This window comes from Rhinolophus sinicus, chromosome 10, assembly GCF_057876585.1.
Source record: "Rhinolophus sinicus isolate RSI-liver-muscle chromosome 10, RSI-T2T, whole genome shotgun sequence".
In the NCBI taxonomy this organism is placed as follows: domain Eukaryota; kingdom Metazoa; phylum Chordata; class Mammalia; order Chiroptera; family Rhinolophidae; genus Rhinolophus; species Rhinolophus sinicus.
Genome location: NC_142510.1, coordinates 13,987,141 through 14,013,373, shown reverse-complemented (window position 1 = coordinate 14,013,373; position 26,233 = coordinate 13,987,141). Strand labels below are relative to the sequence as shown.

At 51.7% G+C, this 26,233-nt stretch overlaps 3 protein-coding genes, 1 long non-coding RNA gene and 1 other non-coding gene across 5 annotated transcripts; 2 read left to right on the top strand and 3 right to left on the bottom strand.

Annotated features, from left to right (window-relative positions):
- The first annotated feature begins 398 nt into the window (after nt 1-398).
- LOC148756845 (uncharacterized) lies at nt 399-3,855 on the top strand. Its single transcript, XM_088801313.1, has 7 exons — nt 399-491; nt 613-653; nt 1,891-1,929; nt 2,078-2,131; nt 2,489-2,515; nt 2,693-2,752; nt 3,308-3,855. The coding sequence occupies exons 2-7, from the start codon at nt 639-641 to the stop codon at nt 3,596-3,598; spliced, it is 486 nt and encodes a 161-aa protein (XP_088657439.1). The 5' UTR covers nt 399-491; nt 613-638; the 3' UTR covers nt 3,599-3,855.
- Nucleotides 3,856-4,546: 691 nt separating this feature from the next.
- LOC141569475 (uncharacterized) lies at nt 4,547-6,806 on the bottom strand. Its single transcript, XR_016022610.1, has 3 exons — nt 6,187-6,806; nt 5,313-5,411; nt 4,547-4,672 (listed from the first exon to the last, which is right to left on the bottom strand). It is a non-coding gene; the product is annotated as an uncharacterized LOC141569475 (long non-coding RNA).
- Nucleotides 6,807-10,800: 3,994 nt separating this feature from the next.
- Nucleotides 10,801-14,283, top strand: LOC141569474 (interleukin-32-like). Its single transcript, XM_074322841.2, has 7 exons — nt 10,801-10,908; nt 11,030-11,071; nt 12,334-12,372; nt 12,521-12,574; nt 12,932-12,958; nt 13,138-13,197; nt 13,730-14,283. The coding sequence occupies exons 2-7, from the start codon at nt 11,057-11,059 to the stop codon at nt 14,042-14,044; spliced, it is 510 nt and encodes a 169-aa protein (XP_074178942.2). The 5' UTR covers nt 10,801-10,908; nt 11,030-11,056; the 3' UTR covers nt 14,045-14,283.
- A 2,336-nt stretch (nt 14,284-16,619) lies between these two features.
- Nucleotides 16,620-23,486, bottom strand: ZSCAN10 (zinc finger and SCAN domain containing 10). Its single transcript, XM_019714824.3, has 5 exons — nt 22,013-23,486; nt 21,533-21,800; nt 21,275-21,339; nt 21,057-21,114; nt 16,620-20,532 (listed from the first exon to the last, which is right to left on the bottom strand). Exons 1-5 carry the CDS (start codon nt 22,406-22,408, stop codon nt 19,004-19,006), a joined length of 2,316 nt encoding a protein of 771 aa, XP_019570383.3. The 5' UTR covers nt 22,409-23,486; the 3' UTR covers nt 16,620-19,003.
- On the bottom strand, nt 17,309-17,382 carry TRNAM-CAU (transfer RNA methionine (anticodon CAU)). Its single transcript has one exon. It is a non-coding gene; the product is annotated as a tRNA-Met (tRNA).
- Nucleotides 23,487-26,233: the final 2,747 nt, after the last annotated feature.

Here is a 26,233-nt window from a genome sequence, read left to right as displayed (position 1 = left end):
TGTTCAAAGGACGTAGCTGACGTTTCACTGTACCTTCACACTCAACTAGATATTTTTTTTCTCAGGAACTCTGGGTAATGTCCCAGTCTGCTCTCCCAAGTCTGGAATTCCCCTCTGCCCACCTTCCTTTCAGGCTGATGGGGTGGGGGGAGGGCAGGTAAGAGGCCCGTTCCACCCCAGTTCAGAGAGTAGAGGAGAAAAGGCCAGGGATCCAGAGTATAAGGGACTTGCCCTCTCCTCCCAGGGCCCTCAGACCTCCCTCTCCCTGTCTTCCGTTCCTTCTGTCTGCCCCTCTGTCTCAGTTTTTGTCACACCCCCTACCCCCACCCCCCACATACACAAATACAGGGTCACTGAGAAATGCATCCTGTCCTAGGGCAGGCACCACCCTCCCCTAGCTCCACCCTCCCTCCTCTGCTCTTAAATGAGCTGGACCTTCCTCTGGTGCCCAAACCTCAGCTGTGCTCTGTGCTGGGAGGATCTGACACAAGGTAACTGGATCAGTGGGCCCCCATTTCCCCCAGGGAGCTGCTGCCAAAGGGACTTTGTAGGGGTGGAGGGAGAGGCTGCTCCCCTGAAATAATTCTCCTCACAAATGTTCCTCCCCACCAGGCCGCAGCCCCGAACCCTGAGAAACCATGTGCTACTCCAAGGTGAGTGAGATCGAGTAATGGGGAAATGGCGGGCCCTGGTGTCCCATTTCCACTGCGTCCTCTCTCTCCCACCAATACAGCCACCACCTCCTGGCCCTTCCTATGGGCCTGACTCTGTCCCATTCTCCTTGGACCATTGGAAGGCCCCTGGGGAATCATGGGGTCATGGGTATGTGACCATACGGTTAACAGGCCCCAGTCTCATAATGGACCTGAGCCTGGTAGGTCAAATGATCTGCTGTCACTGTACTGAATTCTGAGCAGTTTTTAACAAGGACCCCAGTTTCATTTTGTGCTGAGTCCTTTGCTTCATGAAGCAGGTTCTGGTTGTGGGGCCAGAATTCCTTTCTGGGAGATGAATTGTGGGGGCAGCTCTGTGTATGTGAGAAGAGGCATGCGTCGTGTGTGTCACGGGCACCGAGGGACAATGGGTGTTATGAGACAAGGTGTGACTTTAAGAATTAGACCCAATGTCCCCGTGGGTATACCTGGGGAATGCAGGGCCCAGAGGTCAGAAGAAACACTAATCCCAGTAGACCCTTTATACCCTAAAAAGCTGGGGGTAGGGGGTGGGCAGTGTTTTCCTGGAAACTTAACATCCAATCTGGCACCTGGACTGGCATCCCAGGACTGGAATGGGCCTCATCTATTCCGCCCTTCTGTGGTGCCCTCCAACCTCTCCATACCCTGTCACTCCCTACGACCCCAACTGTGAGGGTGATCGATTCTTCCAGGGTGCTCTGGGACTTGTGACATTAGGACTGTGGACTCATGACATGGAATTATCCAGGACTCAGGGGCCACGTTGTGGCCATAAGATGGAGACTCGTGAGGAGGAAGTCTATGGGGTGCCACCTGTCTGTCTGGTTGAGCCAAGTGTCTGGGGATGAGAATGGGATTGGGGAGTTGTGGGCCTCCCAGGTCAGCAGTCGGAAGAGCAGCTGGATGCAGGCACGCCTGTGTCACTGTTGCCACCTCAGAGAGGGATGGTCACTGCCAATTCCTACCAAGGCCAACTCTCACCCGGAACCATAGGGGGTCGGATACTTGGGAACCAAGTTGCACTGCACACTCCAAAGCAAGATTCATACTTGTATGCTTGATTGTTGTGGTGAGTGTATTTGTATGTATATGTATGTGTTTGTGTGTGTGTGTGTGTGTGTGTGTGTGTGTGTGTGTGTAACAGGTTTGGGGGTAGGAGGGTCATATAACCTGAGTATCACGGTTACCTCCACAGATACCCTTAGACAAAATTGAGACGCTGAGGACCAATCTGGTAAGACGGTTCCACACGTATGGGTGGGTGTTGGGTGGTGAGTGGGAGCCAGATTTCTACCGTGGGAAGCTGAGAATACTCTGGCCCACATGGGATCAGGAGGGAGAAGATTCAGGCCTCTTTGCCCTAACTCTGTCTCTCTTCACAGCACAAGAATGTAGACACGGTCTTTGATTATTTGGAAAACAACAGAGAAGACCAGGTGGGTCTGTCTCCCCACTCCTGTGCTCTGCATCATGGGAGTGGGATGGAGTGGTTTCACGATGACAATGATGGTGATGAGGATGAAGGTGCCACCTCAGGTTGTCTCATTCCTCATAGTGGACAAAATTCACACCTCTGTGGCAGATGAGTGCACAGGTGGGAGATGCAGGAGTCAGGGAGGCTGAGGGGGTGTCCCAGTCATTGGACATACTGTCCATAGCACTGGGATGCCAGACACCTGGTCCCAGGCACCTAGCTGGACCCAGCTGTGGGAGGTGGTGAGCAGAGCACAGAGGTTAAGACTGACAGTGAGGGAGGCAGGAGGAATTTAAACCAAGTGATTTTTGCCCTGCAGGTCCAGTCAGCAATAGCTGAGATGGAGGTGAGTTTTGGCCTTGCCCCGCCCCCAAAGCTTAGTCCCCAGGAGCTGGGCAGGGACACGTTATTGGGTGGACTCCTGGCTCCCTTGTGACTCACCTGGACCATGGAGGTCACAGTGGTGACTGCGGGTGGCAGCAGACAGGAGCAGGTCTGAAGCCTCCCACCCTGCTCTCCCCAGAACCAAGTCAGTGAGGATTTGCTTGATGTCGTGGATGCTCACCGTCAGAGCAACAACCAGGTGAGGCTGAGGCGCTTGTCACAGCCCTCCGTGCTTCCCCTTCAACCCTGCTCTCTGTTGATTTTGGTGCATCCACGTGTGTTCAGCCACGCTGAGTGGGAGTGGGCTGGGGTGTTTGTGGGTGGAAGGATGGTTGGGGAGCTCAGGAGGGGGCAGCTCAGCACACAGTGGCCAGAGCCCTGCCTTCAGTTCCATGCAATATGAGGAACCACCTGGGCTTGGTGCTGGCCTCAAAGGCCGGTCAGCCACCAATCGGGTACAGCCATCGTGGTTTGGCCACCGAGGGGAATTATGGGACCGAAGTTTTGGGAGACATCCTCGTGTCAGTGGAGTTTTGGGCAGGAAAGCAGGCAGTTTCCACGTATTGGCTCGTGTCCTGCATTCTCCAGAGCAATGTTCATATTTGTATGTTTGATTGTCGTGTGAGTGTATTGGTGCATGTGTGTGTGTGTGTGTGTGTGTGTGTGTGTGTGTGTGTTACAGGCTGGGAGGCCTCAGCCAGGGGCACCTGGGACTGTACCCTCGACAGGACCCTGAACATCCCCATCCCCACAGGAATCTACTCCTTCAGTTTTCAAAGAGAAGCTGGCACTACGTAGTCGAACCCATTGCAGAGACCAGAGCCCGTCTGGCCCTGACAAGGAAACTGAAGGTGCAGGGGCCAAACAGCCTGAGGAGAGCTTCTTCGCCTGGGGATGTAGGATGTTCCAAGAGATGCTGGAGAAAGTGACCCAGATATTGCAGAATTTGCTGCCCTTGGTTCAGGGGTTGACTGACTGTTTCAAGTCAGTAAACAGCATCTTGAAGGAGATTAAGCATTTCTCCTCTATGGCACAGTTTTCCTGAGTAGCTTCCAGGTCTCAGGGCCTCATAGAGTTTAGGAGGATCGCGGTCACACCAAGTAGCCCTCTGATTCCCCCTTTCTTGGAAATAACCTTCTGAAGTAACCTTGCCCTCCTGCTCACCCTTGACCTGTCCTTGACAACCTCCATCCTCACCTCCTCCCTTGCACAGCCTCTCCACCCCGCCTGCCTGGGTTTCCTTCTATACGTCTGACTTGTTGCTCTCAGTACGGCTTTTGAATAAAAGTTGGTTGCACAAAATTGAGTGCCTGTCGGGATGTGGGGGTGGGACACAGGGAGACCAGTGGTTACAGGTAGAAGCTGTGCCTCTGACGGACCCAGGCTGGGGTCCCAGCTCTGGTGAGCAAGAACAAGACACCCGACCTCTTTAATCTATAAACGGGGCACTGGTCACACTGGCCATGGACTTGTGTGGAGAAAATGAATATTTAAGCCTGTGCTTTACACATAGTAGGTGCTCATTAATTACCCACTCCTAGGCAGTAAGGAGCTCAGGCCTTAGGGGTTGGCCCTTTTCTTATCCTGACCTCTCTTTTTGGGCCTTCGTCCCTCAATGTGGGCTGGGGCCTGTGAAACTCCTTCATCTTTCTCCCAACATCAGAGTCCTGAGGGTTGGGGCAGTGTGTGTGTGTGTGTGTGTGTGTGTGTGTGTGTATGTGTGTGTGAGTGGGGACTAGAGTGCACCCCTATGTGGACCAGGAAGGAAGGCAGAGTTGGGAGGGGGCAACAGTCTGATCTCTGGGCCTGTGGCCTCACCTGGGCCTGCAAATGCATAGACTGGGGGAGCCTGGGAAGACCTCAGGGCGCCAGCACAGCTCACCATTTCTGAGGCCACATCCGCCCCCCACTCCCCAGTCCTGACTTCCTGCCTCAGGCCCAGGCCTGCAGACCAGCTTTGCATGCAGGGGTGATTGGTGGCAAACTGCAGCTGCTGTGATGAAGATCAAGGTGGGGCCTTGACCTGAGGAATAGAACAGGAAGGAAGGGGAAGAAACGGGTCTAGTGAGGAGCAAACACAACAGGAAAGGATGTGGAGAGAGGGTGGGAGCCAGTTGGCCTGAAAAACAGAGACATTTCTTGGGTCAGTGTCCTGCACCCTCATCTGCCAGGGTCTTCAGACCCTTTGGATGGTAGGAATGAACTCTTGATGCCTACAAAGACCGCCACCTAGGGGCCAGCTGACAGTCCTGCAGGAGGCCATGGCTGGACCCTGACCCTGACAGTAGCTTCTTGGTGGCCCTGAATAATCCTGAAGGGCTCTGCCCAACCCGGGAGGGGTCTGAGGGAAGGGTTTTCTTTCAGCTTGGCCCTGGCCCCGTCCTTCCTGAGGAGGAAGGCAGCCCAGCCTGAGAGTTCCTTTTCGCAGAGCCCCCCTCAGGCCCACAGGCCTCCCTCCTTCACCTCCAAGGGGGTCCCTCTGATGCCCTTACACTGGAAGGCCCACCTCTGGCCTGAGTCTCTGGCTCCAAGGGGCCGCCCACTGCAGGTCATGACCAGCCTTCCCTTACCCTTGGCCATATCCTCACCTCACCTCCCTGTCATCATTCAAGTTATTGGACAGCCTGTCCCTGCATTTCTCAAGTGACCCTGTGTCGAACCTCCACTGACCCCTCCTCACATCCTCCCACTTGAATCTTCTTGCAGAGAAAACGCTCCCTCTGTGCTGAAGCCACCAGGGGCTTTGTGGCGCCACCAACCTCTTGATGTCACTGTCATGGGGAGCCTAGGTCATGCCTTCGTAGCTCATCTCCCTGGATATGCTTCTTCTGAAGCTACTTCCATCCAGCAGCCAAGGCCTAAATGAGTTCATGTTAACAATGAAATAACTCCCAGCCTAAAACCCTCCCGTCTTCCCACCGAGAATGAATTGTGACCCTGGCCTGTAAGGCCCTGTTTGCATCATCAGGTCCCTGCAGATCTCCCCTCGTGGACAACATTCTCTAGCCTCCTGCAAAGCTCCTGTCATCTCAGGACCTTTGCCCATGCTGTTCCCTGTCTGGGATGCCCTTCCCTGCTCACCTGAGGCTGCCTCCTCCTTGTATTGCAGGCCTTGTTCCCCTCAATAGCCCAGCACATTCCCTGGCCCCTAGTAGCAGGTGCTCAAGAAATAAGCTTTCAATGATACAAGTTCTCCCATCTCATGCCGAATTCTTAGTTGACAACCCATCTTTCCTCCTCGAAACTTTCTTTCCTGAGGTCTTCCATGAGTTGAATTTGTTTTGGACATCTGGTGACTGTACCTCAGTCTTCCTGTCAACCCCAAAATGCACTGACTTTTCCTACCTGTCCCTTGTGCCCTGGGGAAATGAGTTCTCCTTTCCAAACATTTGTTAAAGAGCAGATATGTGTCAGGTGGGTAGAGGGGCAAGGGAACGCAGACATAGTGTCTTAGTGGGTGAAAAGCCACAGGCTGAAACAGGAAGTTTCGGTGTGCTCTGAAATGGGGTGGGCGGTGTTTCTCACCAGAAGTCACGATTTAAAATCTGTTTCTCTTATGAAGCTCTTATTTTCATCTTTGTTACAAAAACAAATAAAAAAAAAATTTAACCAACACACACAAAAAAATCTTACCAGAGAATTCTTCAAGAAAGTTATGTTTATCAGTTCCTTCTTTGTGTTACTGAAATTTCCTGCACCAAGAATGCACAGTCCCCCCATTTTCAGTACATTTTCAAGATCAAGCACTGAAACACTGGGCAATGTTCTAATTTAGAAAGAGAAACAGATGATTTTTAGAAATGTAATCATTCAGCGCTATGGAAAAAGGCTCCATTGAACCATCTGGTCACTAATGTGGTCATGTTGTCAGTGACTGGCCCGGGGTAGCCTGGCCAGTCCCGCAGCGTCTCCTCCACCCCTTAGGTGAAACCTACTTTTTTTAAGGCGCCCACTAGGGGTGCTTTCCCAAGGGCAGTGTCAAGGTCCACCAGGACTCCCCGCAACCCTTGGGCCCCTAGAAGGTGAACTGCGGGCCCCAGTGCTGGTCCTCGCTCCTCCTGGCCCCCAAATTACTCTCATGCCCGAAACCTGTGATGGTCAGTGGGAGATCAACTGGGCCGCGGGGCAGCCTTTGGTGCCCCTCCTGCTGCCCCTTCTGCCCCTGCTTGTGGGGGGCGTCGCCTCCAGCTGAGGGGGGACAGGGCCTATACGGAGGGGCCCGGGTCTCCCACCGCGGGTTTGTGGGAAATTGTGATCGCTGCCATGCCCCAGGGATGGGCTCAGAGCAGTTGGGTATGGGCCGTGGTGGGTGGAGCTAAACCCAGGGGAGAGGGGGACAAACACCGGAAGTGTTCAGCTTCGCCAACACCCGACTTGCCACCGAAAACCCACCCCCACCTCGCATTGACCTCCCACTTTCGTTTCCCGGAATAGGCGGCTTTTCTGAGAAAGCAGCAAGCTGACTCCCTGTAGCGTTCCTGTGCCTGGCAGCAGTGGCTCAGTCTGTTTGGCTGTTTAGAGAACAGGCTTGATTGGGAGACTGAACTCCAACACCCACCCCCACCCCTCACTGCTCTTAGTTTTCTAGAAGCTATTCACCCTGCGATGCTTCCACTACGTCCCAGTCAACACCACATTGGTGGGTACCTGGGATCCAGCAGGGAGACCACCCCTGAGCACCAGCTGCACGTTGGGTGTCCCCAGTAGCCATGAGGGGCAACCCTCTATAATCCAGCCTGTGGACCTCCTTGCTGGTCACCACCTGGAGCCAGAACTGCTCCTATTCAATAGGACACCCTGCTATCCCTAAAATCAACTCCGCTTACACACTGCAGTGTCTGCAGTTCCCTCAAGAACCCCTTGGGTCAGCTCAATGCTGGTGGAAAGACAGTGGATCGAGTACCTTCTTAGTTCAGGGTCACTAATTTCTTAGTACTCCTAGGTGACAAGTGGGTGGAACCTGGGCCTCCTCATTCACACCCCTCCGCCCACCACCACACTCTTCACAGAATTCAGGATCTAAGACTGTCTCTAGAACCCTGTTTCTGCCATGTTCCACATCAGAATCGTCTAGAGACCTTAAAAATGCTGATCCCATGCCCTCACCCTGAAGTGTCACTCAAGGTAGGCCCAGGAGTCTGCATTTGATCAAGCTGGGGGTCAGTTGGGTGGCCTGATTGGAAGGGATTGGGCCAGCAGCTCCCATCTCTGTCTCGTGGCTTTTCTGTGTCTCTGCCATGTCCTCCTAGGAGTCATAAAGAGCCACGCTGATAGCCTTGGTTGAGAGAGTCCGCCCCATGGATAGGGTCACTTAGCGGCCACTTCTTGAGTTGCCATCCAGCCTCATGGCCGCACAGTGCTGCCTGGAGCCAAGACTGTGGGCTGTAGTCCCAGGGAGCGGAGACGGCACCCACCATTAGTCAGGACAAGTAGACCATTATAAGGGAAACAGCCAGGCATCTTCAACCAGTCTGTGACCTGAGAATTCTAAGCCACCAGAAAACCATCTGGGCCTCTGTCCGGATCTATTTGAAGTACGGGGGAGGGGGGGGACACTTATATTTAAACACTTGTCAGCCCCGCTTACGAGGACAGTAAAGATGACTGGAGAGACAGTCGTTTGTTTCGTCTGAGCACAGATGGGCCTTTTGTAGCAGGAACTTGACAGACCTGAATAGCTCTGCTTTGCGGAGTTGGAATCCGGAGTTGGTGGGTGGCAGGGGAGGGAAGGAGAATGAGTGGGAAGAGGAAGCAGAGAGGAACCCAAAAGCTGGTTGGGGGAGCCCAGAGGAGGGGTGTCCAATGTATAATTTGAGGCTGCTCTCAGTGCTACATGGAAACCACTCCTCAGGCCTTTAAGAATTAATTAAGCCTACTATGCAAAAATATCATGTCAAATTGATTAATATTATTTTTTAAATGGTACAATCCCCTAATTAAAATCTAAAACTTTTGTACTTCAAAGCACACCATCAAAAAGTAAAAAGACAACCCACAGAATGGGAAATAATATTTGTAAATGCTATATCTGATAAGGTACTTGTATCTACAATACATAAACACTCTACAGCTTCATAATAAAAACAACCCAATTTAAAATGGTCAAAGGATCAGAGTATACATTTTTCCAAGGAAGAGATATGAAAGGCCAATAAGCACATGAAAAGGTGCTCAACATCATTAATCATGAGAAAATGCAAATCAAAACCATAATGGGATACCATTTCACACCCACTAGCACGCCTAGAATCGAAAGACAAAATAGCAAGTGTTGGTGAGGATGTGGGGAACCTGAGCCCTCATCCACTGCCTCTCGGAATGTAAAACGGTGCAGGAGCTTTGGAAAAGAGTCCGGTGGTACCTCAAAAAGTTAAAAACATAGTTACCATATGACCTAGCAATTCTACTCCTATATACTCAAGAGAAAAAAACATGTCCACACAGAAACATGTACATGAATGTTCACAGCAGTATTATTCATACTTGACAAGAGGTGGAAACAACCCAAAGGTCTGTTAGTAGATAAATGGATGAAATGCAACCTATGCATAGTGTGGAATATTATTCAGCCATAAAAAGGAATGAAGCAGTGACACATGCTACAATGTGGATGAACCTTGAAAATGTCATGCTAAGTGAAGGAAACCAGACACAGAAAAGAAAGGTGACATACTGTGTGATTCCACTTATATGAAATATCCAGAATAGGTAAATCTATAGAAACAAAAAGCAGATGAGTAGTTACCTAGGCCTAGTGGGGGGTGGTGATGTGGGGATTTGGGGATGATGGCTAAGGGGTACAGGTTGTCTTTCTGAGGTGATGAAAATGCTCTGAAATTACTTGTGATGGCGGAACACTTCTGGGCATTGAATTGTACACGTTACTGGGTGAATTGTTTGTGAATTATATTTCACTAGCTATACAAAAATGGTACAGTCCACAATGAAACATGTAATGTCTTGAGACAGTGGCCTTTGTGAGACAGTCATGGAGGGCAATGGGACAGCCTTCTACAGATGAAGGGCAGAAATAATACATGTACCTGAAGCAAGACCAGCTCCTTTCTCTCCCACCCTGAAATTCAAAGTCAGCTCAGGGAAGGATTTGAACTTCTGTGTGTGGAAAATCGGTTTAAGACACTTGAATGGGCTCCTAAGGGGCAGGGAGATGCCAGCTGAGGTCTAGTTAACTCAAGTGAGCCTTTCACCAAGCAAGTGTGATTTGTAGGTCTGTCCCTGTGGGGCTCCCACGGTGGCCCCTCTGGAGCCTGGGTCCTCAAAGAGGATGATAGGGGTGGAATTGTGTTCCCCCAAAATCCATATGCTGGAATCCTAACCGCCAGTACCTCAGAATGTGAGCTTCATAGGAGTCTTCACAGAAGGATGAAGTTAAATGAGTTTATTAGGGTGGGTCCTAAGCCGATGCAACCAGTGTCCCCATAAAAGTGGGAAGTTAGGACAGAACACATATACAGGGAGAGAACGCCACGTGAACATGAGGACGGCCATCTGCAAGCCTAGGATTGAGGCCTGGAACCGATTTTTCCCTCATGGCCCTCAGAAGGAACCAACAGCTGGATTTCCACTTCTAGCCTCCAGAACTGTGAGAGAATATATGTGCGTTGTTTACCACCCATTGTGTGGTGCTTTGTTCAGGCAGCCCTGGGACACTAATACAGAGGGCGAGACAATGGCTGTGCTGAGCTGTGTGGGGCTTTGGCCCAGAGTGGGTGTTAGGGAAGAGCTGAGAGGTGAGCCATGCTGTGTGGGACGAACCCACCTCAGGAGACTTGGAGGTCCTGCCATGTCCCAAACCTGGAACTGCTATAGAAACTTCTCTGTACTTGGGAGCTGGGGTGCACTCTGTTCAAAGGACGTGGCTGACGTTTCACTGTACCTTCACACTCAACTAGATATTTTTTTTCTCAGGAACTCTGGGTAATGTCCCAGTCTGCTCTCCCAAGTCTGGAATTCCCCTCTGCCCACCTTCCTTTCAGGCTGATGGGGTGGGGGGAGGGCAGGGAAGAGGCCCGTTCCACCCCAGTTCAGAGAGTGGAGGAGAAAAGGCCAGGGATCCAGAGTATAAGGGACTTGCCCTCTCCTCCCAGGGCCCTCAGACTTCCCTCTCCCTGTCTTTTGTTCCTTCTGTCTGCCCCTCCGTCTCAGTTTTTGTCACCCCCCACCCCCCACATACACACACATATACACACACAGTCACTCAGATTTGCATCCTGTCCTAAGGGAGGCACCACCCTCCCCTAGCTCCACCCTCCCTCCTCTGCTCTTAAACCAGCTCGACCTTCCTCTGGTGCCCAAACCTCAGCTGTGCTCTGTGCTGGGAGGATCTGACACAAGGTAACTGGATCAGTGGGCCCCCATTTCCCCCAGGGAGCTGCTGCCAAAGGGACTTTGTGAGGGTGGAGGGAGAGGCTGCTCCTTGGAAACAATTTTCCTCACAACTGTTCCTCTTCACCAGGCCGCAGCCCCCAAACCCTGAGAAACCATGTGCTACTCCAAGGTGAGTGAGAGCGAGTGATGGGGAAACGGTGGGCCCTGGAGTCCCATTTCCACTGTGTCCTCCGTCTCCCACCAATACAGCCACCACCTGCTGGCCCTTCCTATGGGCCTGACTCTGTCCCATCCTCCTTGGACCATTGGAAGACCCCTGGGGAATCAGGGGGTCATGTGTATGTGACCATACGGTTAACAGGCCCCAGTCTCATAATGGACCTGAGCCTGGTAGGTCAAACGTTCTCCTGTCACTGTACTGAATTCTGAGTCGTTTTTGACAAAGGGCCCCACAGTTTCATTTTGCGCTGAGTCCTTTGCTTCATGAAGCAGGTTCCGGTTGTGGGGCCAGAATCCCTTTCTAGGAGGTGAATTGTAGGGGCAGCTCTGTGTTTGAGAAGAGGCATGTGCCTGCCGTGTGTGTCAGAGGCACTGAGGGACAATGGGTGTTATGGACAAGGTGTGACTTTAAGAATTAGACCCAACGTCCTCGTGGGTATACCTGGGGAATGCAGGGTCCGGAGGTCAGAAGAAACACCAATCCCAGTAGACCCTTTATACCCTAAAAAGCTGGGGGTAGAGGGTGGGCAGTGTTTTCCTGGAATCTTAACATCCAATCTGGTGCCTGGACTGGCATCCCAGGACCGGAATGGGCCTTGTCTATTCCGCCCTTTTGTGGTGCCCTCCAACCTCTCCATCCCCTACCACTCCCTATGACCCCAACTGTGAGGGTGATCGATTCTTCCAGGGTGCTCCTGGACTTGTGACACTAGGACTGTGGACATATGGCATGGAATTATCCAGGGCTCAGGGGCCACGTTGTGGCCATAAGATGGAGACTCGTGAGGAGGAAGTCTATGGGATGCCACCTGTCTGTCTGGTTGAGCCAAGTGTCTGGGGGTGAGAATGGGCCTGGAGAGTTGTGGGCCTGCCAGGTCAGCAGTCGGGAAGAGCTGCTGGATGTAGGCACGCCTGTGTCACTGTTGCCACGTCAGAGAGGGATGGTCACTGCCAATTCCTACCAAGGCCAACTCTCACCCGGAACTTTAGGGGGTTGGATACCTGGGAACCAAGTTGCACTGCACACTCCAGATCAATATTCATACTTGTATGTTTGATTGTTGTGGTGAGTGTATTTGTATGTGTTTGTGTGTGTGTGTGAGCATCTGTGTGTGTGAGCATCTGTGTGTGTGTGTGTGTGTGTGTGTTTGTGTATAACAGGTTTGGGGGTAGGAGGGTCATATAACCTGAGTATCACGGTTACCTCCACAGATACCCTTAGAAAAAATTGAGAAGCTGAGGACCAATATGGTAAGACGGTTCCACATGTATGGGTGGGTGTTGGGGGGTAAGTGGGAGCCAGATTTCTACTGTGGGAAGCTGAGAATGTTCTGGCCCACATGGGATTAGGAGGGAGAAGATTCAGGCCTCTTTGCCCTAACTCTGTCTCTCTTCACAGCACAAGAATGTAGACACGGTCTGTGATCATTTGGTAAACAACAGAGAAGACCAGGTGGGTCTGTCTCCCCACTCCTGTGCTCTGCATCATGGGAGTGGGATGGAGTGGTTTCACGGTGACGATGATGGTGATGATGATGAAGGTGCCACCTCAGGTTGTCTCATTCCTCGTAGTGGACAAAATTCACACCTGTGTGGCAGATGAGTGCACAGGTGGGAGATGCAGGAGTCAGGGAGGCAGAGGGGGTGTCCAAGTCATTGGACATACTGTCCATAGCACTGGGATGCCAGACACCTGGTCCCCAGGCACCTAGCTGGACCCAGCCTTGGGAGGTGGTGAGCAGAGCACAGAGGTTAAGACTGACAGTGAGGGAGGCAGGAGGAATTAAACCAAGTGATTTTTGCCCTGCAGGTCCAGTCAGCAATAGCTGAGATGGAGGTGAGTTTTGGCCTTGCCCAGCCCCCTAAAGCTTAGTCCCCAGGAGCTGGGCAGGGCCGGGTTATTGGGGTGGACTGTTGGCTCCCTTGTGACTCACCTGGACCATGGAGGTCACAGTGGTGACTGCGGGTGACAGCAGACAGGAGCAGGTCTGAAGCCTCCCACCCTGCTCTCCCCAGAACCAAGTCAGTGAGGATTTGATTGATGTCGTGGATGCTTACCTTCAGAGCAACAACCAGGTGAGGCTGAGGCGCTTGTCACAGCCCTCCGTGCTTCCCCTTCACCCCTGTTTTCTGTTGATTTTGGTGCGTCCACGTGTGTTCCTGAGTGGGAGTGGGCTGGGGTGGGTGTGGGTGGAAGGATGGTTAGGGAGCTCAGGAGGGGTCAGCTCAGCACCCAGTGGCCAGAGCCCTGCCTTCAGTTCCATGCAATATGATGAACCACCTGGGCTTGGTGCTGGCCTCAGAGGCTGGTCAGCCACCAATCAGGTACAGCCATTGTGGTTTGGCCACTGAAGGGAATTATGGGACCGAGGGTTTGTGAGACATTCTCGTGTCAGTGGAGTTTTGGGCAGGAAAGCAGGCAGTTTCCACGTATTGTCTTGTGTCCTGCCTAGTCCAGAGCAATGTTCATATTTGTATGTTTCATTGTTGTGGTGAGTGTATTGGTGTGTGTGTGTGTGTGTGTAACAGGCTGGGAGGCCTCTGCCAGGGGCACCTGGGGCTGCACCCTCCACCCTCCAAAATGACCCTGAACATCTCATCCCCACAGGAATCTACTCCTTTACTTCTCAAAGACCAGGAGGAACTACATAGTGAAATTCGTTGCAGACACCAGAAGCTCTCTGGCCCTGAGCTGGAAACTGAAGATCCCGTGGCCCAACAGCCTCGGGAGACCTTCTGGCAGAAGGTATGCAGCTGGTTCCAAGGGATGCTGCATCGACTGAAGGAGACATGTCAGAAGGTGTGGACCTGGGTGAAGGAGAAGGTGGCTGCGTTCTGTAGTAAAATGGTGGATTTGTGGAATATCATTGAGAGTCTTTTCTCCTCTGTGGCACATTGGGTTAGTACCTTGCAGGCCTCTTGAGCCCCACAGAGTCTAGGAGTATTGCAGCCACATCCAGTAGACCTCTGATTCCCCCTTTCTTGGAAAGAACCTGCTAAAGTAACCTTTGCCCTCCTGCTCACCCTTGACCTGTCCTTGACAACCTCCCTCCTCACCTCCTCCCTTGCACAGCCTCTCCACCCTGCCTGTCTGGGTTGCCTTCTCCAAGTGTGACCTGTTGTTCTCACTATGTCATTTGAATAAAAGTTGGTGGAACCAAATTGAGTGCCCGTCGGGATATCTGGATGGGAGGCAGGGGGCCTGTGGTTACAGGGAGAAGCTGTGCCTCTGAAGGACCAAGGCCAGGGTCCCAGCTCTGGTGAGCAAGAACAAGACACCCGACCTCTCTAATCTATAAACGGGGCGCTGGTCACCCTGGCCATGCACTTGTGATGAGGAATACGAATATTTCAGCCTGTGCTTTGCACATAGTAGGTGCGCATTAATTACCCAGTCCTAGGAAGCAAGGAGCTCAGGCCTTAGGGGTTGGCCCTTTTCTTATCCTGACCTACCTCTTTGGGCCTTCATCCCTCAATGTGGGATGGGGCCTATGAAACTCCTTCATCTTTCTCCCAACATCAGAGGCCTGAGGGTTGGGGCAGTGTGTGTGTGTGTGTGTGTGTGTGTGTGTATGTGTGTGAGTGGGGGGAGTAGAGTGCACCCTTATGTGGACCAGGAAGGAAGGCAGAGTAGGGAGGGGGCGGCAGTCTGATCTCTGGGCCTGTGGCCTCACCTGGGCCTGCAAATGCATAGACTGGGGGATCCGGGGAAGACCTCAGGGCGCCAGCACAGCTCACCATTTCTGAGGCCACATCTGCCCCCCACTCCCTAGTCCTGACTTCCTGCCTCAGGCCCAGGCCTGCAGACCAGCTTTGCATGCAGGGGTGATTGGCGGCAACAGCAGCTGCTGTGATGAAGATCAAGGTGGGGTCTTGACCTGAGGAATAGAATAGGAAGGAAGGGAAAGAAGTGGGTCTGGTGAGGAGAAAACACATCAGCAGAAGGATATGGAGGGATGGTCTGAGCCAGGAGGCCTGAAAAGCACATTTCTGTGGGTCAGTGTCCTGCACCCTCATCTGCCAGTGTCTTCAGACCCTTTTGGATGGCAGGAATGAACTCTTGATCCCTGCAAACACCGCCACCTAGAGGCCAGCTGAGAGTCCTGCAGGAGGCCATGGCTGGACCCTGACCCTGACAGTAGCTTCTTGGTGGCCCTGATAATCCTGAAGGGCTCTGCCCAACCCAGGAGGGGACTGGGGGAAGGGTCTCCCTTCAGCTTGGCCCTGGCCCCTTCCTTCCTGAGGAGGAAGGCAGCCCAGCCTGAGAGTTCCTTTTCCCAGAGCCCCCCTCAGGCCCACATACCTCCCTCCTTCAGTTCCAGGGGGTCCCTCTGATGGCCTTACACTGGAAGGCCCACCTCTGGCCTGAGTCTCTGGCTCCAAGGAGCCGCCCACTGCAGGTCATGACCAGCCTTCCCTTACCCTTGGCCATATCCTCGCCTCGCCTCCCTGTCATCATTCAAGTTATTGGACAGCCTGTCCCTGCATTTCTCAAGTGACCCTGTGTCGAACCTCCACTGACCTCTCCTCACGTCCTCCCACTTGATTCTTCTTGCAGAGAAAGCCCTCCCTCTGTGCTGAAGCCACCAGGGGCTTTGTGGCGCCACCAACCTCTTGATGTCACTGTCATAGGGCGCCTAGGTCATGCCTTCGTAGCTCATCTCCCTGGATATGCTTCTTCTGAAGCTACTTCCATCCAGCAGCCAAGGCCTAAATGAGTTCATTGTTAACAATGAAATAACCTCCCACCTAAAACCTTCCCGTTCCCACCGTGAATGAATTGTGACCCTGGCCTGTAAGGCCCTGTTTGCATCATCAGGTCCCTGCAGATCTCCCCTCGTGGACAACATTCTCTAGCCTCCTGCAAAGCTCCTCTCATCTCAGGACCTTCACCCATGCTGTTCCCTGTCTGGGATGCCCTTCCCTGCTTACCTGAGGTTGCCTCCTTTTGTATTGCAGGCCTTGTTCCCCTCAATAGCCCAGCACATTCCCTGGCCCCTAGTAGCAGGTGCTCAACAAGTTAGCTTTCAATGATACAAGTTCTCCCAACTCATGCCGAATTCTTAGTTGACCACCCATCCTTCCTCCTCGACTTTCTTTCCTGAGGTCTTCCTTGAGTTGAATTTGTTTTGGACATCTGGTGACTCTACCTCCGTCTTCCTCTCAACCCCCAAAAGCACTGACTTTTCTCACCTGTCTCCCTTAGTCCCTTATGCCCTGGGGAAACGAATTCGCCTCATTTCCAAACATTTGTTAAAGAGCAGTTAAGTGTCAGGTGGGTGGAGGGCAAGGGAACGCAGACATAGTGTCTTAGTGGGTGAAAAGCCACAGGTTGAAACAGGAAGTTTCAGTGTGCTCTGAAATGGGGTGGGCCAGAAGTCACGTGATTGAAAATCGGTTCCTCTTATGAAGCTCTTATTTTCATCTTTGTTACAAAAAAACAAAAAAACCAAAACCGAAAACTAAAGACACAGAAGAAATTTTACCAGGGAGTTCTTCAAGAAAGTTATGTTTATCAGTCCTTTCTTTGTGTTACTGAAATTTTCTGCACCAAGACAGCACAGTACCTCCATTTTCAGTACATTTTCAAGATCAAGCACTGAGGTAATGTTCTAATTTAGAAATAGAAACAGAGATGATTTTTGGACATGTAGTAATTCAACACTATGGAAAACAGGAAAATGGCTCCATAAAACTATCTGGTCACTAATGTAGTGGTCACGTTTCTAGTGACTGGAATGGTGAGCAGTTCACTAGAGTTTACTCAAGGGGCTTGTAGTTCGTCCTGGTTTATGATTACATTTTTAAAGTTACAAATAAGCTTGTATAATATGTATTGTGCAGTACATTTGTGTATCTAATCAGTTGTAGGTAGTGGTAATGATCCACTATTTTTACTGGACCTAAATAAATTATGTCACATACATCATTTTGTAATCTGTATGAAAAATAACAGAAAACTGACTAACTCACAGTGTGCTGGTAGGATTTCTGTAGGTGTTAACTTTGAATTGATAATGCTGACCAGAAGATTTAATTGAGAATTTACCTGACTGTATCGCAATTTTAAGTGATTTCTATTGATCCTACTAGCATTTGTATTTCACTTTAAGTGTGTTTTTCCAGGACCCATCAGATTCAAGTCAAGTAGTTGTTTCAATCTACTTGTGGAGGGTGCAGTTCACAGTGGCCCATGCAGGGATCGAACCTGCAACCCTGGTGTTATGAGCACCGTGCTCTAACCATCTGAGCTAACCGGCCACCCCCAGCATTTGTATTTCTTTTCAAAAAATATATATAAGAAATTTCTGAATTAAACATTTCAAATTATATTCATGGAATAACGCTGTTATATGAATATAGAACTCTAACCCTGGAGGGCATGTTATTTAACATCAAAACCGAGAAAAGCAAATTGGTTCCAATTTGATCAATAAAGGGTTTGATGGGCAGTGGCCACCTGGCTGTGTAGAGGGTCACCAGGCTCAGTCTGGTCTCGGCAAGGAAATCCCTGATTTGTTGCTTGTCTTGGGTACTAGAGAGGGAGGTTAGTGGGTGGGTATCGTATTTGATATCTAATCCAGAGCTTTCACTTTGAAGATAAGGAATATGACACCCACATGAGCCACATTCTTAACGTTAGTTATTAGCCTTGAGTCAGCACCTAAGTCAGCACAAAGCCATTTCAATGTTTTGGATGTTTTTTTTCTTTGAGATTATCTCTTGCTTCCTTCCATCATTGTTGTCAATACAGAACTGACTTCAGTTTGTTTTCCACTCTGGCATTATCATCAAGAAAGTGAATTTAATTCCTCTTCCTAAATTCCTTCTGCATCATGCCTTCATTTTTTTCCTTAGACACGTCTGATCACAAGTAGATATTTACCTAATTGTCTCTCTTTTGATGAAATATTGTTCTCTTCTATTTTCGGTTTTATTCCTGATTAAGACTATCAGTATTCTAACGCCAAAGGAATAGATATTAAGCTCTACCAGCTGATTAATGTATAATGAACTTGAACGCTTGTGAAGTACAATTTTTGGCTATCCTCAAAGGAAGAAAAACAAAACAAAACAAAACCAAAGTCTGTCTGTGGGAGGGTGAGGAAGGCCAAGAATGCTTGATGTGTAGGAAAAAGAAGTTGGGGCACACCGACAATCCAGTTTTGGGTTTAGTGGATTATGGGTGGTCAGGAACCCGACTTGGCTACAGGCAGGTTTCATTTCACCTGCTAGCATTTTCCGTTTAAGTTGGTTACCAACATTACAAAACAACAGGTTTCCCATAATCATCCTGAATCTAGATTTAAAATTTTATTCCATTTTAATTAATTTAAATAGCCACATATGGCTAGAGGACACTGTACTGGACAGCACAGAGTATGGTGGACTCCAGAGGAAAAGAAATTTCAGGGTGATTCCTTGGCCTTATCCACAGCTGGCTGTGATAGACGGCCACCCCTCACACACTCACTCACTCTGGGCCTTTCTGGGGGTAGCAGGGAACTCTCCCCAGACCTGGTCCCATCCAGCCTTCTATTGAAGATACTGGGGTGGGGGAGGGAGAAAGGCATCACAGTGTGACACAGTGGGGAGGGTTACAGATGGCATCTGGGTGAACTTTAAAAAAAGTAAAAGGGAACCATTTTCAAGAAGGCTGTTTTACTGTGGGTGTTTTAAAATACATTCCTGGGGCCAGGAAGAGCTACCTCTGGGGAAGGGAAGAAATAACATGCAGGGTTGGTGAAGCCAGAAGGAGGTTGGGGAATAAGACCAACGTGGATGGGTGGGGGATACGGACACAGAACTCTTCTGCAGACCTTGGCTGCGGTGCAGGCCAGGGAAAGGTGGATAGGGCAGGCCTGATGAAGCCTGAACGAAGTTAGTATACCGTCTCCCGCGAGTGGGTTCTCAGGTGGCGCAGCAGGTGGGAGTTGCGGCTGAAGCTGCGGCCACACTGTGTGCACGAGTAGGGCCTGGCTCCTGTGTGCACCAGCATGTGACGCAGCAGGTTGCAGCTGCGGCTGAAGCTCTTGCCACACTCCAGGCACTCCTGTGGTGGCTCAGCCGGCCCGGACGCCGCCGGGTCTCCTGCACCTGCGTGAGTGGCTAGGTGCCGCTGCAGGTGGGCGTTGCGCCGGAAGCTCCGGCCGCACGTCTTGCAGCAGTAAGGCCGCTCACCTGTGTGGCTACGGCGGTGGCGGGCCAGGTTGGAGCTGTTGCGGAAGCGGTGGCCGCAGGTATCACAGGCGTGGGGCTTCTCCCCGGTGTGGATACGCTGGTGGCGTACCAGGTGGGCACTCTGGCTGAAACCCTCGCCACACTCGCTGCAGCGGCAGGGCTTCTCGCCCGCGTGGCTGCGCCGGTGGCGGGCCAGGTCCTGCGTCTGGCTGAAGCTCTTGCCACACTGGGTGCAGCGGTGGGGCCTCGGGCCGCCGTGGGTCAGGAGGTGGCGGGCGAGGCCAGCCCTACGCACGAAGCGCTTCCCGCACTGCGGGCAGCCGTAGGGCTTCTCGCCGGTGTGCACCCGCTGGTGGCAGACCAGCTGGGAGCTCTGGTTGAATCTACGGCCGCAGACCAAGCAGGAGAAGGGCCGCTCGCCGGTGTGCACGCGCAGATGGGCCCCCAGGTGCTCGCTGCGCCGGAAAGCCTTGCCGCAGTCGCTGCACACGTAGGGCCTGCTCTCAGAGCGCTGGTGGCCTTTGTCTTTGGCATGAATCCGTAGGTGGCGCTTGAGGCTGGAGCGGCGCTGGAAGGTTCGGCCGCAATGGGAGCACAAGACGACGGCCAGCTTCGGCACTTCGGCCTTGGTCTCCTGGGAGCAGGGGTCTTTCTGGTCCTGGGTGTGGGCCAGCAGGTGCTGCAGGAGCTTGGCTCGGCTCTGGAAGCCCTGGCCACACTCGGCGCACAGGAAGGCTGGCTCGGAGTGCGTCTGCAGGTGCTTGTTCAGATGTGAGCTCTGGCGGAAGCGGTCGCTGCAGAGGTGGCAGGCATGTGGCCGCTCGTCCGTGTGCGTGCGCATGTGCAACTTGAGGATGGAATTGCGGCCGAAGGTCTTCCCGCAGCAGGGGCACGGAAAGGACCGCATGCCGGGGTGAGACCCCAGCTGGTGCCCTTCCAGGCGAGCCAGCTTGGAGAAGCTCAACCCGCACTCTGTGCAGATGAACTTCATGTCTGGCTCCGAACGGGGTCCCCCGGCGGTCACTTTGGCCTCTAGAACATCACTGTTGCCAGAAGGGGACCCTCCTCCGAGGGAGCTGCTCATCCCAGAGGCCTGCTCAAGTGATTGTGCAAGGGGCTCTTCTGCCACCGCCGGACTACCTGCCAGAGACTCTGCCGAGATGGCAGCAGGCCAGGCAGCCCCTTTGGGCTCTTCTTTAAACTCCTCCTCTGGGATTCTGCTTTCAAATCCTGTAAAAGAAGCAGGAAACAGGACGGTCAGTTCAATTCCTAGGGTCTTCCTAGGAATTGCCAGAACCTCATTGCCTGGAAGCAGGCCAGGCAGCCCTGGCAAGCACTCATACCCACTAGCAAACACTCTGGGGTGACCACCTATTTTAACAGCTTTGAGTTAGGGGCAGCCAGTTAGCGCAGTTGGTTAGAGCACAGTGCTCTTAACAATAAGGTGGCCGGTTGGATCCCCACATGGGCCACTGTGAGCTGCACCCTCCACAACTAGATTGAAACAATTATTTGGCTTGGAGCTGGAAAACACTTAAAACAAGTAAAAGTTTTTGTTTTTTAAAAGCTCAAAGCTCCGAGTTAAAGGGGTTGATGATTAGACCAGATATAGGAATACAGAGCTTTTGAATACACATATCTCCTCATCAAACTAGCCCATGTTTAGCCAAAGAGGCCAAAGTATCAGGTAGGGTCTGGAGCTTCAGAACAACAAAGAGCCTTCAGTGGTCCTAAGCCCAAGAAGGGCCTCTTACCCAAAGGGTACACAGGCCACGCCTTCTTTGCTGGGACATCTTCAAAGGTAAGAGACTCCTGTAATAAAAGGAGAGGCAGAGACCCTGGGTGAGAAAGGAACAGTTCTCTGGGACCTGAGGGGGATGAAGAGTTTTCAAGGCTTAAATTCAGGAAGACACGGATTTGCTAAAACTGCAGAGGCAGAACGACCTGGAGCGAGGGGACCAGTCCAACTCACCAGCACAGCTGCCAGCTCCTGATCATGGGAGTTTTCCTCAGGCCACAGCTTGGGGCCCTGGTGGGCTGACAGCATAGGGGGAGAAAGAACTGTGAAAAGCCAGCCTTATCCACCATGGGGCTATGAGGATGTGCGCCTACTGCCAGGGCCCTGTGACAGATATCTTAGCTCCTCCATTCCTGTCAACTAGGGAGGCTGCCCACTTTCCACCCCACCTGGCCTCCCAGCTCCCACCTTCCTTGGGCATCAGCTCCTCACCACTCTCTTGTAGGGCCTGGAATGTCCTCTTGGGTCCTGGGCTCAGTGGCTGCTTTGAACTTGGAGTGCGTCCCCAGACCCCCAGCTCAGCAGGCTGGGAGGGCCCTGGCTGGGATGATGGAAGTTCCTGCAATGGCTCCAGGGCTAAAGGCCCTTCTGGGGGCACTTCCTTTTTGGGGCTATGGCTAGAGACCTGGGAAGGGCCCCCTTGGTCTTCCAAGGTGATGTCTGCACGGGGATAATTCTTGCCAGCATTAAAACTAAAATCCTGTTTGAAACACATCCATGTTAGGCAACAGACAGGGTGGTAATCCATGTCCTAGTGGCTCCCAAGGAAAATGGGTCCGAGGAAAGGTGAGAATCAGACAGGGTAGGAATTAGGAGGTTAAGAAGGAATTATTGGAGGAAAGTGGAATGTTCAGTGATTTATTAATGGGGCAATAAAGTTCTTGTCTTTCCCACCTGCTGCCACCCTCTTACCAGTGGTCCCACATCAATGGACTCCCTCTGGACACCCTCCAGCAGTAGCACCACCTCCTCGCCATCCCTGAGCGGCTGGCCCTGTAGCCGGGCCAGGAGGTGTGGGGGCAGCACGCTCAGGAACTGCTCCAGCACCAGCAGCTCCAGGATCTGCTTCTTGGTGTGCAGCTCAGGCCGCAGCCAGTGGCTACAGAGCTCCCGGAGCCGGCTCAGTGATGCCCTGGGCCCCATGTCCTCCTGATACTGGAAGCATCTGAAGAGCTGGTGAGCCACCTCTGGCCGAAGCCTGATCTGTGGCCTCCGGGGGAGGCCAGGAGCTTCCTCCTCTTCCTCCTCCAGTTTGACTGCTCCAAGTTGCTCTGGCTCCCGCGCAGCTGGAACAGTTTCTACAAGCATCCTTCTTACCTTGGGGGAACACCTCACTGCTGCTGCTCTTACTCTCGGGTCTCTCTCCGTCTCTGCTCCCGCACCTGCGGTGTTAAGAGATGCCTAAAGATGTGGCCTCCGGAGGAATCATTTCTTGTACTAATTGTGGGTAATGGCTCAGCCAGACCAGTGCACCAAAAGCCAGAGAAAACGGACAGTTCTCTATGACCGTCCCCTCCTGCAACAATTAGAACTTCTCATTTTACCCAAGCAAGCAAACTTTGCATCCCCAAGAGAGGACAATCTAGCTTTCCCTGCCTCTTGATGTCATGCCACAGGGAGTAAATGGTACCACTGAAGAAGAGTCCTTGCCAAAATTATTCCATTGCAATCCAATTCAGCCTTCAGACCCAACTTTCAGTTTAAAGGGCATTTAAGGGAATAAGAACAAGTCAAATGATCACTCAAGGAAACAACTGAACAAATCCTAAAGACTGAACGTTCCCCAAAAGAGCTGGCCCCAGTTTTTTGTCTGTTATAAAAAATAAGTGCCCGAAGGGGCACGTTGCTCTAGAGGAGACTACCACCCTTTACAACCAAACGCACGAAACTTGATTGGATCCTGATTTTAAATAAAAGGCTTTAAAAGATATTCTGTGGTCAGTTGGGGAAATTTGAATATGGATGGGGCACTAGATGATAATGGAGATGCGTTTCTAAGATGGAATTTCAGTTTTGTGGTTTGTGACGTGAAGGGGGCATGAGGGCTCAGCCAGATTTATGGACTGACAGGGCCAATGTGGCAAAATTATAGCCATCTGGGAGATGGGAGATATTTATTGCACTGCTCTTTCAACTTCTCTGGAAGTTTAAGAATTTTAAACATAAAAGCTTAGGGGGAAAGTTCATGCATAAGATCTCTTTGACTAGACAGCCTGACCCTCACTTTATGGCTCTGGAAGTGTCTCTTCTCCATCAAGGCCAAAGCCACCCAGTTGACCAGTACAGGGCTGAACTCCCACTGGTGTTCCAGTCACCTCACTTCCCTGGGCTCCATCCCCAGAGACTGAGGCCAGAATGAGCTGAGGAGCTGGGATGGGTGGATGGGTCTCCAGGTGAGAGATTGAGGCTTACAGCTTGCAGAGGTTTGTCTCCAAGGCAGGCCAGAGCTGCCTTGCCTATTTCAAAGGCCTCTAGTGGGTATGCCCCTGGGAGCTAAGGGAATGGTCGGAAGTGTCAGTCATTTCCTTTTCTTTGTTATTTTTTAAAATTCTGGATTATTCCTTGGTCTACTCCTCTGGGAAGTATCCATTCCTGTGAAATCTGGCGAGCCATAAACTGTTTTTACCTAGCCACCAGGGGGCACTGGATCCATGCGACTGACAACCTCCGAGACCTCTCCTCCAGGACCAACTGAGCCCCTCTTCCCCTAAAGCGTTCTGTGGGGCTACTCCTTGCTTTTCTGCGGTAGTCCAACTACTAAAGTGGGAGCTGCCCCAAGTTCAGTCCCACCCACAGGGACTTAGTTCAGTCCTTTAGCATAACCCAGAAGGTTTACCTTTTTCTGAACAGGCCTGTACTTTTGTTCCAGAGCTTTGGAGGACTTTTATATTTTAATTCAGGCAGGAATTCTTTTATGGATAAAGAAACTCAAGTTGCAACATCTCTGTCCTCCCTGCTTTCTAGCCTCAGGGCTACAAATGATTTTCTCCCAAACCTGTTTCCCCACCCCCGCTCCCACCCATGGACAAGGGGATGAGAAAAAAGCCTCCACATCACTTCCCACCACCTAAAGGGAGTCGATGGTGAGTGTGCATAAGGGCTAGTATTATTGTTTTCATTATTACTGGATAATAACACAAGCGAGCACAGCTAATAGCTGGTCCCATTTTATAGCTGAGGACACCAACACTCAGAAGATACAGACATTTGCCTAAGAAGGTAATCCAGCCTTGGCAACGGAGCCAGAGAGAAGTCAGCCTGGTCCAGAGCTTTGGAGTTTGTTGAGCCCTCTAGCTATAGGGCTGAGGGCTCTCTGAGCCTACGTTTCAGGTGGGGTGAGTGGGGTGTGAAGTAGAACAGAGTAAAACTGGGTGTTTGTTTTGTAAAAAATCTTGTCCTAGCACTTCCAGCTTCAGAGAAGGAGAGGGTCAAGATGCTAAAACAAAGACCCAAGCCTACATCCTGTCCACCTGAACAGGCCCGCCTCTTCTCCAGCCTCCCCCACCTCCCTCCAGCATCTTCCCAGCTTCCCTCCCCTCCCCCACTTTCCTGCTTCTCTCCAGTCTTCCTCGTCCCTCCAGTATCCTCTCTTCTTTCCCCCTCCTCCCTCCATCACTTCCCCAGCCTCTTTCCACCTTCAGCATCTCATCAGTCTCCCCTCAGTCTGTCCAACCTCCATTTTTTCCTGTAATTTGGCATCTGACCCTACGTGGAGCTTTTAACCACTGGTTCCTTCCATCTATTGTCGCCTCACTTCTGGGACGCCACAGCACACTAGCCACCTGTCTCTCTCCCTCCAGTGTCACACTATGCTACGGTCTCGGTTGAGTGTATTTCTCCCCTTGGCCTGTGAGTAGGAATTGGGTCTATTTCCTATTCCGGTTTCCTTCGATAACTGTTCACCCAGCACTTGCAGTGACTTCAATGTTTGTTAGTAGAAATAACAAAACGAGGATATAATGGCTACCTCGCAGCTGCAATTTTTGAGGAATGCATGCAAAAATGGTGCAGAAGAAGTCTGCACAATGTCCAAGAAAATGGGTTTTTGTTTCATTGTTTTAGTAGCAAGAGCAAAATAATTAGAGAACAAATCACATGTAATCAGGAACCCTGTATTAACAGCTGGCAGGTACTGAATGCTTATCTATACAGGGCACTTAATCCCACTACAGCCCACAGGGTAAATTATAATTCTCCATTTAAGAAGTGCAAAGATCACGCTCAGAGAGGATGGGTACCTTGTTCAAAGTCACACCAGTTGGAGACAAGATTTGTTCTAAAGTGAGAATGCTGATCTTGACCACATTGCAAAAGCTCAGAAACAGAAAAGGACCTAGTTTTCCTCCCGCCCTATGCAATTTGCCTCGTCTTAGCCAGAATATCACAGCATGAATCAGAAAAAATAAGGGATTCCAAATTCCAGCGATCAGGCCTAGACACCTGGAGCGCCGGAACCTCCAGGTGAGGTCTTACCAAAAGGTTTGAAAGGAGTGAATTCAAGGGAAGTCGGCTTTAGAGTTTTTCCCTCCCCCTCCCTCCCAGGTCTCCAGGACAAAAGCTCTGCTAATATGCACATCTGTAGGGGGTGGGTTGGGGTGGGGGTGGGGGGACTCTACAGCCGCCCTCTAATATTTGACCAGCTTAATTTGCAGCCCGCCCAAAGGGGTGGGGAGGCAAATGCTGGACCAGCCTGGGGTGGAGGTGCTGCCTCGAAACCCACTCAAACAACGGGAGAGCCTGAGCCAGGGTCCTCAGCCAGGAACTCTCCCTTTCTCCCTGGACACAGTTACCAAGAGGGGCTTGTCTTTGTCGGCCGGGCTCCCCTCCCAGTGCTAGGCTGAGTCGATGAAGCCGGTCAGTCCACCTGGGGAAAAATGGAGCCTGCCTTCCCCTCCCCAGTGGGTACAGCAAGCCCATGTCATAGGAAGTCCTGCAACCTCCCTGATGTGGGCAAACCTAGCTGGCACTGGGCTCCTTCCCAGCACAGACCACCCACAACCTCCCGACTTTCTTCCAGCCACCAGCCACCAAAGCCCCCATCCCACCATTGAGGCGCGGAACAGCCCTCCTCACCCCCCCCCACACCCCGCTCCCAGCTCTCTCTCCAAGTTGCTGTGACCCCTTATGTCTGTC

Excerpts from the sequence above, each read along its gene's own strand:
- ZSCAN10 (XM_019714824.3), bottom strand. The coding sequence starts at position 22,408 with ATGCTTGTAGAAACTGTTCCAGCTGCGCGGGAGCCAGAGCAACTTGGA. Across the intron at positions 21,115-21,274 it reads AGGAGCTGGCAGCTGTGCTG|GAGTCTCTTACCTTTGAAGA; the intron begins GTGAGTTGGACT and ends CTTTTATTACAG. Across the intron at positions 20,533-21,056 it reads GTGGCCTGTGTACCCTTTGG|GATTTGAAAGCAGAATCCCA; the intron begins GTAAGAGGCCCT and ends CTTCTTTTACAG.
- LOC141569474 (XM_074322841.2), top strand. Across the intron at positions 12,373-12,520 it reads AGAAGCTGAGGACCAATATG|CACAAGAATGTAGACACGGT; the intron begins GTAAGACGGTTC and ends CTCTCTTCACAG. Across the intron at positions 13,198-13,729 it reads ACCTTCAGAGCAACAACCAG|GAATCTACTCCTTTACTTCT; the intron begins GTGAGGCTGAGG and ends TCATCCCCACAG.
- LOC148756845 (XM_088801313.1), top strand. Across the intron at positions 2,132-2,488 it reads AAAACAACAGAGAAGACCAG|GTCCAGTCAGCAATAGCTGA; the intron begins GTGGGTCTGTCT and ends TTTGCCCTGCAG. Across the intron at positions 2,753-3,307 it reads ACCGTCAGAGCAACAACCAG|GAATCTACTCCTTCAGTTTT; the intron begins GTGAGGCTGAGG and ends CCATCCCCACAG.